Consider the following 14,478-nt stretch of genomic DNA (forward strand, 5'->3'; position numbering starts at 1 on the left):
AAAACTTTGACAGCCAATCAGAATCCATCCTACTTTAATGAGCTCGAGCATTTAAAGTGGCAGACAGGAAAACTGCAGCGTGGGCTCATAATAAACAAAGTTATTTGCTGTGGATGCTAATATTGTTATAGTTATCATTCTTGGTGTAAGCTGGCCTTTACTAACCCTCATGTTATTCCAAATCTGCAGAACATGAAAGAAGATTTGGGATTGGAAAAAACAATGAGGGCCCTAATTAAACGATCTAAACGCTTGGTCTAAAGTGCACGGCGCCAGTGCACTTAGACTGTGTCCGAATACACTTTTGCTAGTTTAACGATGGAAAAATTATTTATATGAGTAATGGGTGTGTTTTGGGCGTAACGTGCAATAAACCAATCAGAGTCTCATCTCCCAATCCCTTTAAAAGCCAGTTGTGCTGGAGCCAAAGGCGGATTCGCTATTTACATGACGGAATTTGCAAGCGGAAAGACTGAACGCTTCTCTAGCAAGGAAACGGATCTGCTCGTGCGCAAGGTTGAAGCACGCAAACAGACCATCTAGCCGGATTCCACCATATCTTTATGTACACAATAATAATATTTTACATTGTAATCGTTTTATTTTTAATATTTGGCATGTTTGTGTGCTGCTGCCTGTGTGTGTAATAAGCAAAGTGTACGCGCGTTGTGGACCCGCCTATAGGCACACATTACTAACGCGCTCTTTAAATAACAAAAAACAATATTGGCCATTGGCTTTAGACCAGGTTTTTGTGGGTCAATGGCACAGTTTATAATGAAAATGATAACTGCGTCAGGCTGAAACTAGCAAAAAAAAACACTTGCGTCTCCCCTGGCACCGCATTGCGCCACATTTTTCCAAATATCTTTTCTGTTTTGCAGAAGAAAGAAAGTCATACAAGTTTGGAATTATATGAGGGTGAGTAAATGATTAGTTTTCATTTTTGGGGGAACTGTCCCTTTATAAACTGAATAATTTGTGGTGAAATTACCACCACCATGAATGTTAAAGTGGTGCAGCTGTTTAGTGAATTCACCTGAGTGTGAGCGTTCAAGAAGGGAAACCGCTAATAAAGCCACAATTAATGAGTTCTGCTAATCAACACATTCAATACCTGACATATCTAGGACATCTTCTCTCTGGCACAAGAAATACTGTCTGGATAGAAAAGGCTCAATCAGATTGATAGGATTTTTCACCTGCACTCCTTCACTCCTCCTTCACAGCATTCCTAAGATCTTGACTCTGCACTCTGAACAACACGCTTCATTGAAGCATTTTTGCATCTCCATGGTCCATCGCACCCGTAGCCCTGTCGTCCACCCACCTTCCCCGCTTGGAGCACGTAAGTTCAAGGAGAAGACGTTTCAAAAAGACTTCTACAGGAAGTGCATGGAAGCAGAACATTAATTGATTTGTTTGTAGCTAAACATTCTTTCCAGGCCTAGTGTGAAATTCCCCAGCTCTCACGTTGACATCATTGTGCTCTCCATCACTCTTCTCCAACCGGCCCATCCCGTCTCAAGGCGTACAGGAATCTCAAGTGTGGAGGAGACACGGACTCTCCTCTGGAAAGCTTTGAAGTCTCAGTAGGTGTCTGCGCACCAAAGATGTGTGGTGAAATCCCACTGGGAATGGGAGAGCACGATCTATGCTTATTTTCTATTCATTGACATACCGCTGTACCGCCACAGCGTGCAACCTCAGGATCATGGTGTGCACTGGAAAAACAAGATGAGGTAAAGCTCTCAGGAAATGCACTGAAAATGCCCGACTCATGCAGATGGGAAAATGCATTAAACAGCAAATATCAGCCTCAAAATTCATTGGGCCATCGATCAGGCAGAAATTACAATTCTGTTTTTATTTACTCACCGTTCCATGCTGTTCCAAACCCATATGTTTTTCTTTCTTCTGTGGAACATTAAAAAGAATATTCATGCTGCTGATATCTGTACAACAGATACAAATAATTGCATTATAAAAGACAAAATGTAAAAGTCTGGGTTGGCAAGATTTCTAATTTTTTTTTTTTTTAAGTTTCTTATGTTCATCAAAGCCGCATTTTCCTGTTCAAAAATACAGTAAAAACAGTAATATAGTAATATATATTTACAATTTAAAATGAGCTGTTTTCAGCAGCCATTACTCCATATAAATGGACCAGGTCTTTGCGCCATACAGAAATGAATTGAGAATACCTTTAATTCAACTTTTGTTGAATTGAACTTGAATTTAATTTCAATTGACATTCAAATTTGAATGTAAGGAGACAGAAATAAAATGCAAAGAAATGTATAAACTGTAATCTGGAACTAGAAAAGGAACATTTTGTCAAGAAAATATTTTTATGTTGGAATGACAGTCTTATTCGAAAGTTTTGAAAAAAGTTTAAAACACATTTTTGAAGGTTTATAGGTCTTACAGACAGATATAATGATGATAGATAGACAGAACATTAGATAGAAGGATAGAACGATAAGATGGAATAACAGAACTGGATGGATGGATGGATGTGTAATAAGCAAAGTGTACACGCGTTGTGGACTCGCCTATAGGCACACTTTACAAACGCGCTCTTTAAATAACAAAAAAAATATTGGCCATTGACTTTCGACCAGGTTTTTGTGGGTCAATGGCACAGTTTATTTCAGTTGCCTCAAAATAGCAACACGCCAGCAATGTGCCTGAACACTCCTCGTTTTCAGACCAGCACACCCATGGGCAAACAGATGGGCGCAAATGCATTTGCTATTTAAACAACAGGATGTGAAAATGATAACTGCGTCAGGCTGAAACTAGCAAAAAAAAAAAACTTGCGCCACGCCTGGAAAGATATTCTGAATATCTTTTCTGTTTTGCAGAAGAAAGAAAGTCATACAAGTTTGGAAAATTCATTGGGCCATCGATCAGGCAGAAATGACAATTCTGTCTTTATTTACTCACCGTTCCATGCTGTTCCAAACCCATATGTTTTTCTTTCTTCTGTGGAACATTAAAATGAGATTTTTAAAAAGATATTCATGCTGCTGATATAATGATGATCGATAGACAGAACGATAGATAGAAGGATAGAACGATAGATGGAATAACATAACTGGATGGATGGATTGATTCATTATTTTAGTAGTAGTACTACCCTGCTGCTAATTACATACAGATTAAAACATTTAAATGTTCAAACAGAGAAATTAACACATTGAGAAACAAACACACCCCAGGCAGGGAAAGCCTTGCGCACAAGGCACCGTCTCACTGTTTTCACACCAACAGTACGCTTCCAATACATGACTTTCACACCAGCTTATTAGAAGCACCAGAGAAGCTAAATGATTTCAAATAATTATGTTCTCTGTTTTTATTAATAATAGTCTCAATAAGTTCATTGTACGTCTTTTTGTTTACTGTTATACATTCTCCAATCTCCTGAAATCTACTCACTACACGTTCTGTCTAACTATTCCCTTTAGCCACGCCCATTTCATATTGTACCATATTACACAGCTAAATTTACCTCCCATTTTCACTATATCACCAAACATTAATGCAGTTATTAAGACTGATGTGTGCGTGCTATTGTCCAACTATGTTTTTATTTAAAGGGATAGTTCACCCAAAAATTAAAATTAGCCCATGATTTACTCACCCTCAAGTCATCCTAGGTGTATATGACATTCTTCTTTCAGACAAATACAATCAGAGTTATATTAAAGAATGTCCTGGCTCTTCCAAGCTTTATGATAGCAGTCCATAAAACTGCATCCATCCATTATAAAAGTCATCCACACGGCTCCGGGGGTTAATAAAGGCCTTCTGAAGTGAAGCGATGCGTTTGTGTAAGAAAAATGTCCATTGTTAAAACGTTATAAAGTAAAATAACTAGCTTCCAGCCAAACGAACATACTTGCATCCGTGAGAAGAACTTTTATCATGGATGGATGCCCTTTTTTGTTGTTGTTGATAAAACTCCGATTGTATTCTTCTGTAAGAATGTCATATACACCTAGGATGAATTGAGGGTGAGTAAATAATGGGCTAATTTACATTTTTGGGTGAACTATTCCTTTAATGCCAAAGTGCCTTCAACAGAATCAGACTTAAACCAGGAGACCCTCTATATAAGAACATTTTCATCCAAAAAAATTCTTATGCTACATACGTTTTTTCAGAGCACAGTACAATTTTACGTTAGTTGAAATCTCCTTGACAAAGTTCACAGTGCACTTCTTATACATTATGAAGAGGAGTCACTCTTGAAAGCAAGGTACATTAGTTTGATTTTAACTCAATGTTGTCTGAGAGATTTCTGTGGAGTAGAAATCAAGTGAATTTTTTTGCATTAGAACATAAGGGGAATGTAGCTTTGAAGACTGTGAGCGTCGTAAAGTTTCAAGGACTTACAAAGGACTTTCTTTCATATTAGAAAGATTGTGAAGTCTTATTACATGAGACAAGGTCTCTTGCTTAAAGATCTTTATAAGTTATGGAAAATACAGTCAAGAGGGGCCAACATCATCAGACACAAATAATCAGAGAATATTGTTGTTTTTGTCCTACCTTTATGAACAGCAGTAAATGGGAGATGCAGCCGAGAAAAGGTCAAACTTCTCCAACATGGAGTTTGCAGATGTTTGTTGGAGACATTTTTTGTAGTCGGTCATTTAAATGATATCGGACTTTCTGTATCCTGTAAATCAAAAAGACACGTTAATAGGTTAATATTCCTCTTCAAATAAAACAAAAAAGAAATAGACAACTTAAAAACACATATGCATGTAAATATTACAGAAACAGTCTTATCAAGGGAGGAGAAAACTATTATTTTATCTTTTGTTGTTGACTTAAAACGACCATGCATTCAATCAAACAATGTTTTGTTTGTATCAATTTCACTCTTTTATTTGGTAAATTGGACACGGACAGCTTGCTAAAAATCATGAACAAAACTTAAGGAGATAAAGATGATACTATAGATTACACGATAGTCTTACCTATGTGTGCAAACTGGATGATGAAGCAAAACCAGTAGCGTCTACTGGAAAACATGAGTAGTGTCTCTACTGCTCTCTTCAGGTCAGCAGTGGTACTACAGTGACTTTGCAGCACAGTCTCTGGCGCCATACAGTGGGGAAAAAAATGAAACAGAGAGAATATTATTCAAAGAACATAGAGAAAACAAAGCTCTATTTTATTTGCTCTTTTTCTCCAGTGGATTTCTCCACTTCCAATTCGATTCCTGCTAAACGGTTGCTTTAACACTAGAGAAAAATCCATCTCTCATCTGAAAAGCAATTCCAGCATCATCCACAGACAAAAATAAAAGCAGCGAGATGATTGAAATGTAAAGAGGAGAGTTTCCACTGGGGTTACTCTGTGTTTTGGGGGCCACTGATGAAACAAATTACAATAGACCTGGAGTTGAAAGCAGGAGGGTTTTAAATAAAACCTTGATTATCAGCATTAAACAAACAGATCTTATTGTGCATATAAAGTATAAGAAATAATGTACAATCATGGTCATTATTGCAAAATACACCCGACAGGGTCACCATGGCTTATATCATGCTGAAGAGATTTATAATTAGCAAAACTGTCAGGCTTACTGTAGGCTACATTGCACCATCACATACGCATACTTAACAACATAAATAAATATGGCCTAATATACATCAAATATTGAAGTTTTTTTAAGAGCAGTAAATAAGATGCCAAATATACAGTTTTAAACACACACACACAAACACGTTTAAATAACTAATAACTATATATAATTCAGTGTTTTTTTTTTGTTGTTGTTGTTTTTTTTTGCTCTTGTTATGTAAGATATTGTCAATGCTTCATGATATTGTTACCGTTGATTTGAAGCAGAAGTGTACATGCAAATTAGACAAAAAGACAAAGTTAGCAAGAGCCTGTTGGTTTATTATTTTTTCTCTGGAGAAAATGAATGGGAGAAGTACTTCTGGAAACAAGACCGCTGAAAATATCATCTGTAACTATACTCCATAGGTGATTTTATATTGTAAACATCATTCAACAATTTGCATTTTAATAGCTGTTTTTTTTTGGGGGGGGGGGGGGGGGGGGCTTTTGTATATAATCCTCATATTTCACCAAAACCGAACAATCTCTTTTATTATAAAAAATACAGGTAATATATCATGTCCTTTGAACATTGACATTAATCAAAACCATTATTTCAAGAGCAGATAAGCTTCAATTTGAGAAATGATGTTGGGTTCTGTCCCCTTTTTCCCTTGAATATAATAAACCATGGACACGCATTCAGCAATTCACAGTGTGCTCACACACATACACACTCACAAGGCTGTCTCTCATCTCACTAAATGATGCTACAGATTGAGGAACAAAACTCACAGTCGTTTCCTCTCACCTAACACATGAAAGGATCTTCACGGAGTCAGGTATCATTATAGTCATGAAAAGACTGTGTGCAACAACATTGTCATATCTTCACTTCCTCTACAGATCAGTCACTGTTGCTGATGGGTTTGTGGAGCTCATTACATGTCTCACAACACGGATCCACATCTATAAATCATCTGACCGCATTCTAGTCACCCAACTCTACCCTGTCAAGTCCAGGGGCTGCCAGTCTCTCCACGGTCATGAAGCTAAATACTGAATCGTATTGCTTCAAGGTAATCCAATCAAAATGAGACGGTACACCTTGAGTGGAATTTGTTGCCGTTATTTGAGATAATGAAAGGGGACCAAGCATCTCCGGCGAGGAGATAAAATGCATTTTAGTGCCTCCTTTAACAAGAAGAAAATGGAAGTATTGATCTGTTCTGCCCCTGTGATTTCTGCTGTTGAGTGTTTGAACAGTGATATGTATGCAGGTGCTCCCACTAGCTATGCAAGGCTAGAGAGAAAAAAGAACAGCATAAATGGTCCCAGCTGCAGTTTATTCTGGCCAACAACTGCCAAAGTAGAGACAGGAAAGGTCTGTCTGACCCCAAAAGGTCAATAATACCTGTTCAAATTTAAATTCATTTCCTCCACAGAAGTATGCATTATTTTATTTGATTTTTTTTAATAAAAAATAATAATAATCAAGCACTTGTAATATTTGCCATGTTGCTTTGTTTTTATAGATGCATGTTGGAGTCAGATCAACCAGCAGGGGCTAAATGGGTCAACCCAGCCAAACTTTGATCCTTTGGTCTGACCTACATGAAACGTGACCAATCAGTTGTGTTTCCAAGTGCCATTAGGGAAGGGTTTACCTGAAAAAGTTGATAACACAATAACAGACTGGGGTGTTGTTTCACATCCAGCTGTAGGCTATAGAAAACAGAATAAACTAGTATTAAGTGTCTGAAATTTTTAATCAGAATTTCTGTCCATCCAAAAGTAATAAATACAGATTATTTCACAAACATGACACAGAAACCAAGTACAATTTATAATCCTGTTTGTGGATATCTAGTTTAGTTGCTACAGAGTGCCCCAGATAAAACTCACAATATATATATATTTTTTTAAAACTGATGAAATTAACCTGACAATCGAGTGATTAGTGAACAGATTGGCAGTCCATGGGCATGATGTCTGAAGCTGAGACTAGTGACCATCTGACCTTGCCTGCCAAAGTAATAACAACACAGCTATTATTTTAATATAATCCTAAATACATTTAAAATACACAACAGTAAAAGCTATAACGCAAAACATTTGTCAAATCACAGCTAAAAAGGCTGCATGCACAAACAACTACAAACAACAAAACAATGTACTTTACATATTGTTGCACCATTTCTTAATGTGCAAAGCTATACTGTGACACTTAGGCAATACACATATGCCAATAAATACCAGTTAAATGTTGTATGGGTGTGAGGGAGTAAAATAGAGCGAGAAGGAAAAGGGAAGGGGTTGGTTCTCATTTGCTGACTGACTGCCCTCTCCTGGCCTCTCTGTCAGAGGAATATTAAACCGCATTTCATCTTCTCTTGGCTTTAATGAGGCTCAATAAAGATGCTCAGAGCAAAGACAGGGCAAGGTCAGAGCCAGCTGACATGCCTGTTCTTCAGAAAAATCCACCTGTCTCCCTGATCACCCTAAAGACTCCCTGTCCTAAAGATTTACCCTCCAAAGCCCTTAAACTTTCAGTTTTGAGACCCTTTATCATTGCCATGCATTCTAAAACAAGAGGGAAAAGACAGAATAAGGAAGTTATGCTGGTCTCAGCACTGCATGTCATCCAAACACTGGAGAAAGTTTGAATAGATTGACAATGTACATGAAACAAGAGAGAATACAGTACATGTTAAGCAGCAGAAATGGGCTGAACTCACACACAAAAAAAACTCCTTTTGCTTTGAGCATTTTACATTGCCAGAATGAAACAAGTACTTTAAAGAGGCACTGCTCCAGGTGTGTGTGTGTTCACTACTCACTGATCCTAATGTGTGTGCACTAACTTGGAACGGGATAAATAGGACAAATTCTGAGTTACCATACTTGGCCTTCATGTCACTTTTACAAATACCTCAAAGCAGAATGATTACTTGTGCAGTCTTGATTTGACTTAACAGGACATACAGCAAGTTTAAGCAATGAACACATTTGGTTAGTGGACACCAGTTGCAGAAATATTACCCAGTATGTTAGGCAACCATTAGTAGTTAATGGCATAATTACATCAAACAAGTGATTGAAATGGAGGGACACACGCCTGCCTGGTGGTTTGTGCAAAATAGTTAATACTAAGAGATGGAAACACATTTGCAGATTAAAGACATAGCAAACACTAAACCCACATGACAAATCAGCCATTTCTGCAGATGGTGTTTTATTTGTTATTGTTACTAATACCACCATCATCTGCTTGAACAACTTGATGGAAAGCACCTAATTATAGTTTATCTTGTTAACTTTGAAATATTCACTTCATTTGGGTGAAAATAAAAGCTACTGATACACAGCAAAACCAGCGTGTAAGCACGCTTTTAAATGTGTACACAAAAAAAAAAAAAAACCCAGGGAATACAATGAAACATTTAGATGAGGCTGATTTAAGGCTGCATGGCACCTGCAGCAGTGAGATTGGGGTTTAAAATACCACAGGAAACAACATTACCATTAACGCAATTTATTGATTCAAGTTACATTTATAAAAAGCACACCAGATTCATGCCATTTAGCACTGACATAAGTCCAAGGTACAGATAAATGTATAAGACAGTCCATTAGCCCTTGACAGATGAAAAGTCTCTCCAGGAAGGTTTCTGGCCATAGGTGGAGTCTGTGCGCTCAGATCTCAGATCACTGGTAGTGGTAAAGAACCTACTGGGATACTTAGAGCCTTGAGATGGAGATCTACTCTGTGATGCCACTGTACCAGAGGCCTGAAAACCTTGGGACCACCTAGAGGTGGAAGGCTGCCATTGAGATAGTTGGCTCAGAGACAAGGATCCACTTGGAGCAGCCGGTTTATACAGAGGAACTTTGGAAACCAAGGAAGCAGGGGCATACTGGCTAGAGGTACCTTGAAGCCGAAGAGATGAGACATCAGTAGAAGTGCTTCCTGTCTGCACGGGCACATCACGACTAGATCCTGCCAGCTGAGCACCAGCTCTACTTTGGGAGCTGGATGTATATACATTGGAGAAAGATTGACCAGGACTTGCTGATGTAAGGGTAGACAACCTACTGGTAGACTTAGAGCCTTGAGATGGAGAGCTACTCTGTGATGCCACTGTACCAGAGGCCTGAAGACCTTGGGACCATCTAGAGGTGGAAGGCTGCCTCGTAAGCAAGGAAAATCCACTTGGAGCAGCCTGACTGTACACTGGCACTTTTGCATCCAAAGCAGTAGGGGCATAATGGCTAGAAGCACTTTGAGACTGGCTGAACAAACCACTATATCTACCATTTCCATCCTGTGTGGAGAAAAGGTTGCTAGGACTTGCTGCTGATGTAAGGGTAGACTTGAAGCCTTGAGTTGGAGAGCTACTCAGTGAAGGCACTGTACCAGATGCCTGAAAACCTTGGGACCATCTAGAGGTGGAAGGCTGCCATTCAGATGGCTGGCTCATAGACAAGGAAAATCCACTTGGAGCAGCCTGACTATACACTGGCACTTTTGCATCCAAAGCAGTAGGGGCATACTGGCTAGAGGTACTTTGAGACTGGCTGAACAAACCACTATAACTGCCACTTCCATCCTGTGTGGAGAAAAGGTTGCCAGGACTTGCTGCTGATGTAAGGGTAGACAATCTACTGGTAGACTTGGAGCCTTGAGTTGGAGAGCTACTCTGTGATGTCGCTGTGCCAGATGTCTGGAAACCTTGTGATGCCACTGTGCCAGAGGCCTGAAAACCTTGGGACCACCTAGAGGTGGAAGGCTGCCATTGAGATGGCTGAATCGTGGACAAGGAAAATCTACTCTGAGCAGCCTGACTGTACACTGGCACTTTTGCACCCAAAGCAGTAGGGGCATACTGGCTAGAGGCACTTTGAGACTGGCTGAACAGACCACTATATCTACCACTTCCATCCTGTGTGGAGAAAAGGTTGCCAGGACTTGCTGCTGATGTAAGGGTAGACTTGAAGCCTTGAGTTGGAGTGTTACTCTGTGAAGCCACTGTACCAGATGCCTGAAAACCTTGGGACCACCTAGAGGTGATAGGCTGCCATTGAGATGGTTGGCTCAGAGATGAGGATCCACTTGGAGCAGCCGGTTTATACAGAGGAACTTTGGAAACCAAGGAAGCAGGGGCATACTGGCTAGAGGTACCTTGAAGCTGAAGAGATGAGCCATCAGTAGAAGTGCTTCCTGTCTGCACAGGCACATCACGACTAGATCCTGCCAGCTGAGCACCAGCTCTACTTTGGGAGCTGGATGTATATACATTGGAAAAAGACTGGCCAGGACTTGCTGCTGATGTAAGGGTAGAGAACCTACTGGGAGACTTAGAGCCTTGAGTTGGAGAGCTACTCTGTGACGCCACTGTACTAGAGGCCTGAAAACCTTGGGACCACCTAGAGGTGGAAGGCTGCCATTGAGATGGCTGACTCGTAGATAAGGAAAATCCACTCGGAGCAACCTGACTGTACACTGGCACTTTTGCATCCAAAGCAGTAGGGGCATACTGGCTAGAGGCACTTTGAGACTGGCTGAACAGACCACTATATCTACCACTTCCATCCTGTGTGGAGAAAAGGTTGCCAGGACTTGCTGCTGATGTAAGGGTAGAGAACCTACTGGGAGACTTGGAGCCTTGAGTTGGAGAGCTACTCTGTGATGTCGCTGTGCCAGATGTCTGGAAACCTTGAGGTGCCACTGTGCCAGAGGCCTGAAAACCTTGGGACAACCTAGAGGTGGAAGGCTGCCATTGAGATGGCTGAATCGTGGACAAGGAAAATCCACTCGGAGCAGCCTGACTGTACACTGGCACTTTTGCATCCAAAGCAGTAGGGGCATACTGAGTAGAGGCACTTTGAGACTGGCTGAACAAATCACTATATCTGCCATTTCCATCCTGTGTGGAGAAAAGGTTGCTAGGACTTGCTGCTGATGTAAGGGTAGACTTGAAGCCTTGAGTTGGAGATCTACTCAGTGAAGGCACTGTACCAGATGCCTGAAAACCTTGGGACCACCTAGAGGTGGAAGGATGCCATTGAGACGGTTGGCTCAGAGATGAGGATCCACTTGGAGCAGCCGGTTTATACAGAGGAACTTTGGAAACCAAGGAAGCAGGGGCATACTGGCTAGAGGTACCTTGAAGCTGAAGAGATGAGCCATCAGTAGAAGTGCTTCCTGTCAGCACGGGCACATCACGACTAGATCCTGCAAGCTGAGCACCAGCTCTACTTTGGGAGCTGGATGTATATACATTGGAAAAAGACTGGCCAGGACTTGCTGCTGATGTAAGGGTAGAGAACCTACTGGGAGACTTAGAGCCTCGAGTTGGAGAGCTACTCTCTGATGCCACTGTACTAGAGGCCTGAAAACCTTGGGACCACCTAGAGGTGGAAGGCTGCCATTCAGATGGCTGGCTCGTAGACAAGGAAAATCCACTTGGAACAGCCTGACTGTACACTGGCACTTTTGCATCCAAAGCAGTAGGGGCATACTGGCTAGAGGCACTTTGAGACTGGCTGAACAAACCACTATATCTGCCACTTCCATCCTGTGTGGAGAAAAGGTTGCCAGGACTTGCTGCTGATGTAAGGGTAGACAATCTACTGGTAGACTTGGAGCCTTGAGTTGGAGAGCTACTCTGTGATGTTGCTGTGCCAGATGTCTGGAAACCTTGTGATGCCACTGTGCCAGAGGCCTGAAAACCTTGGGACCACCTAGAGGTGGAAGGCTGCCATTGAGACGGCTGACTCGTAGATAAGGAAAATCCACTCGGAGCAGCTTGACTGTACACTGGCACTTTTGCATCCAAAGAAGCAGGGGCATACTGGCTAGATGTACCTTGACGCTGGAGAGAGGAGCCATCAACAGATGCAGAGGACAGTGAAACAAACCTACTAGGATATTGAGAGATGCTCTGCGATGCACCAGATGTCTGAAATCCTTGCAACACCGCTGTACTAGATGGCTGAAAAACGTCAGTCCTAGAGGTTGAAGGCTGCCACTTCTGAGATGACTGGCTTAGAGACTGAGAGGATCCACTCAGAGTTGCTGGATAGTACTGACTGGACACAGGCACTTTTGCACCCAAGGAAAAAATTGGAGCATACTGGCTAGTGGTACCTTGAGGCTGGGAAGATGAGCCAGAACTACTTTCCAGTGTAGGCACATATTGATGGGAAGCTGCCAGCAGATTCTGAGGCAAGGCCAAGGAAGCAGAAACAGAGGAACTCGGTGCACTTTGGGTGTGAGACATAGATGCATGGCTGCTGGAAATGCCACCTTTTACATGCTGACGTGAAAGGGGAAAACGAGACCTGATGGCATTCAGGCTTTTCCCAGCAAGCACATTAGAGACCACTTCTTCAAAAGGAATGCTTCCAGTCACTGGAGCCTCCAACACTGAAAACTGGGCTCCCTGAGGGGAGGCAATCTTGTGGTCATGCCATTTCTGGTGAGGCAGAACATCATGAGAACTCCAACCTACAGAACATGAGCACAGCAAATAGAGAAATTAGGTGACATCTTCAAAAAAAAAAAAAAAAAAGAAATATAAATAAATGTATTAGTCTTATTTTATTCATTAAAAGGATACCCACCTTTCTGTCCAAATGCATGTTTCAAGAAGATCAATAGGATCAATAGCATAGGGACCCTTGGAAGGAAAAAAAGAAAAGAAAGAATATATATATTTATATAACTTTTGCACATTCAACACTTCAAATAAAGATTTGACTAACCTTTTCCACCCCACATCCATAGCAAAATAATCCATTAACAGAACCACTTTAACACTAACAATGGAGTCTATTACTCCAAACCAAAACAGCAAAACATCTATGAATACTTTCAAAACCAGGCATTTGTTTTTATAGGCCTATTTGTCCAATCAACTCACATTTACAATTACATAAAATACTATTCACCTGTGAACACTTAGTTGGATATTCAAATTTGTCAAAAAGTAATTAAATATAATCACCTGTCTCATCCTATTCCAGCAATTACTTATCCCATCCCAGAACTGCACCATAAAGCATATTTATGTGGCTACCTGTAAATTAAAATTAAAATGTGAAAGTAATGTTATACATTGTAATGTTTTGAGTCATTAGTGCAGGAGATTGCACACACATTGCAGGCAACATGGAACTGATTCCCTCAGAAAAAAATGTCCACCTATTTCAGTTTAAGCTTATTTCAGCTTATTGTTTCAGCTTATTGTATGTTGCTTGGGGGAGAAAAAAAAAAAAAAAAAACTTTCAGTATTGTTCTCTTTAACATATTGCCCTTTATACTAAAACACTGAAAATCCATTAATTAGCAATCCAGCTGCATGGTCTTCTCAAACAGGACATTGAAAGTTTATTTTCACTTGAAGTAAAAATAATGTACTGGTTAGAATTATATTGCAGGCTAAGGAATCACTCAATGGTTTGTACAACCACAAGGCTAAGCTGCATTGTTTGTTCAGTGAATAGTTGAACTACTTTTTGTTTTACCTTGAATATGGTGTCTTGTCAATAATCCAATAAAAGAATAGACTAACATAAGGGTAAAGCATTTTCACATTCAAATGTCTTTCATGCAAGAGTGCAGCCAGTAAACAAATAAGGTAATTTAATTTACTGCTAAAAGCAGGTTATTCTTAAAACTACTGTAAACAAATTTTTATTTAAACTATTGTTTGTTTAAAAGTGCAATTGTTGTTTTAATTAATCTCTGTCATATTAGACCTATATGCATTGAACTATGTACATGAAGAGATTTTTACAAGAAAAAGCACTTTTTTCTCCTAATTATGAAGTGTCTGACTTCATTTTAAACACTTGAAATGACTGTGTAATACCGCTATAGTTCAACCA

General features: G+C 40.1%; 1 protein-coding gene and 1 long non-coding RNA gene across 2 annotated transcripts; both read right to left on the reverse strand.

Moving 5' to 3' along the window:
- Positions 1 to 1,052: 1,052 nt before the first annotated feature.
- On the reverse strand, positions 1,053 to 1,919 carry LOC307146535. The gene is made up of 3 exons (XR_013819122.1): positions 1,879 to 1,919; positions 1,474 to 1,724; positions 1,053 to 1,338 (listed from the first exon to the last, which is right to left on the reverse strand). It is a non-coding gene; the product is annotated as an uncharacterized lncRNA (long non-coding RNA).
- A 7,161-nt stretch (positions 1,920 to 9,080) lies between these two features.
- Positions 9,081 to 13,447, reverse strand: LOC307147393 (uncharacterized protein). Its single transcript, XM_079852121.1, has 3 exons — positions 13,354 to 13,447; positions 13,213 to 13,268; positions 9,081 to 13,096 (listed from the first exon to the last, which is right to left on the reverse strand). Exons 1-3 carry the CDS (start codon positions 13,386 to 13,388, stop codon positions 9,219 to 9,221), a joined length of 3,969 nt encoding a protein of 1,322 aa, XP_079708247.1. The 5' UTR covers positions 13,389 to 13,447; the 3' UTR covers positions 9,081 to 9,218.
- Positions 13,448 to 14,478: the final 1,031 nt, after the last annotated feature.

The sequence above is a fragment of the Squalius cephalus genome (genome assembly GCF_949319135.1).
Source record: "Squalius cephalus genome assembly, chromosome: 19".
In the NCBI taxonomy this organism is placed as follows: Eukaryota; Metazoa; Chordata; class Actinopteri; order Cypriniformes; family Leuciscidae; genus Squalius; species Squalius cephalus.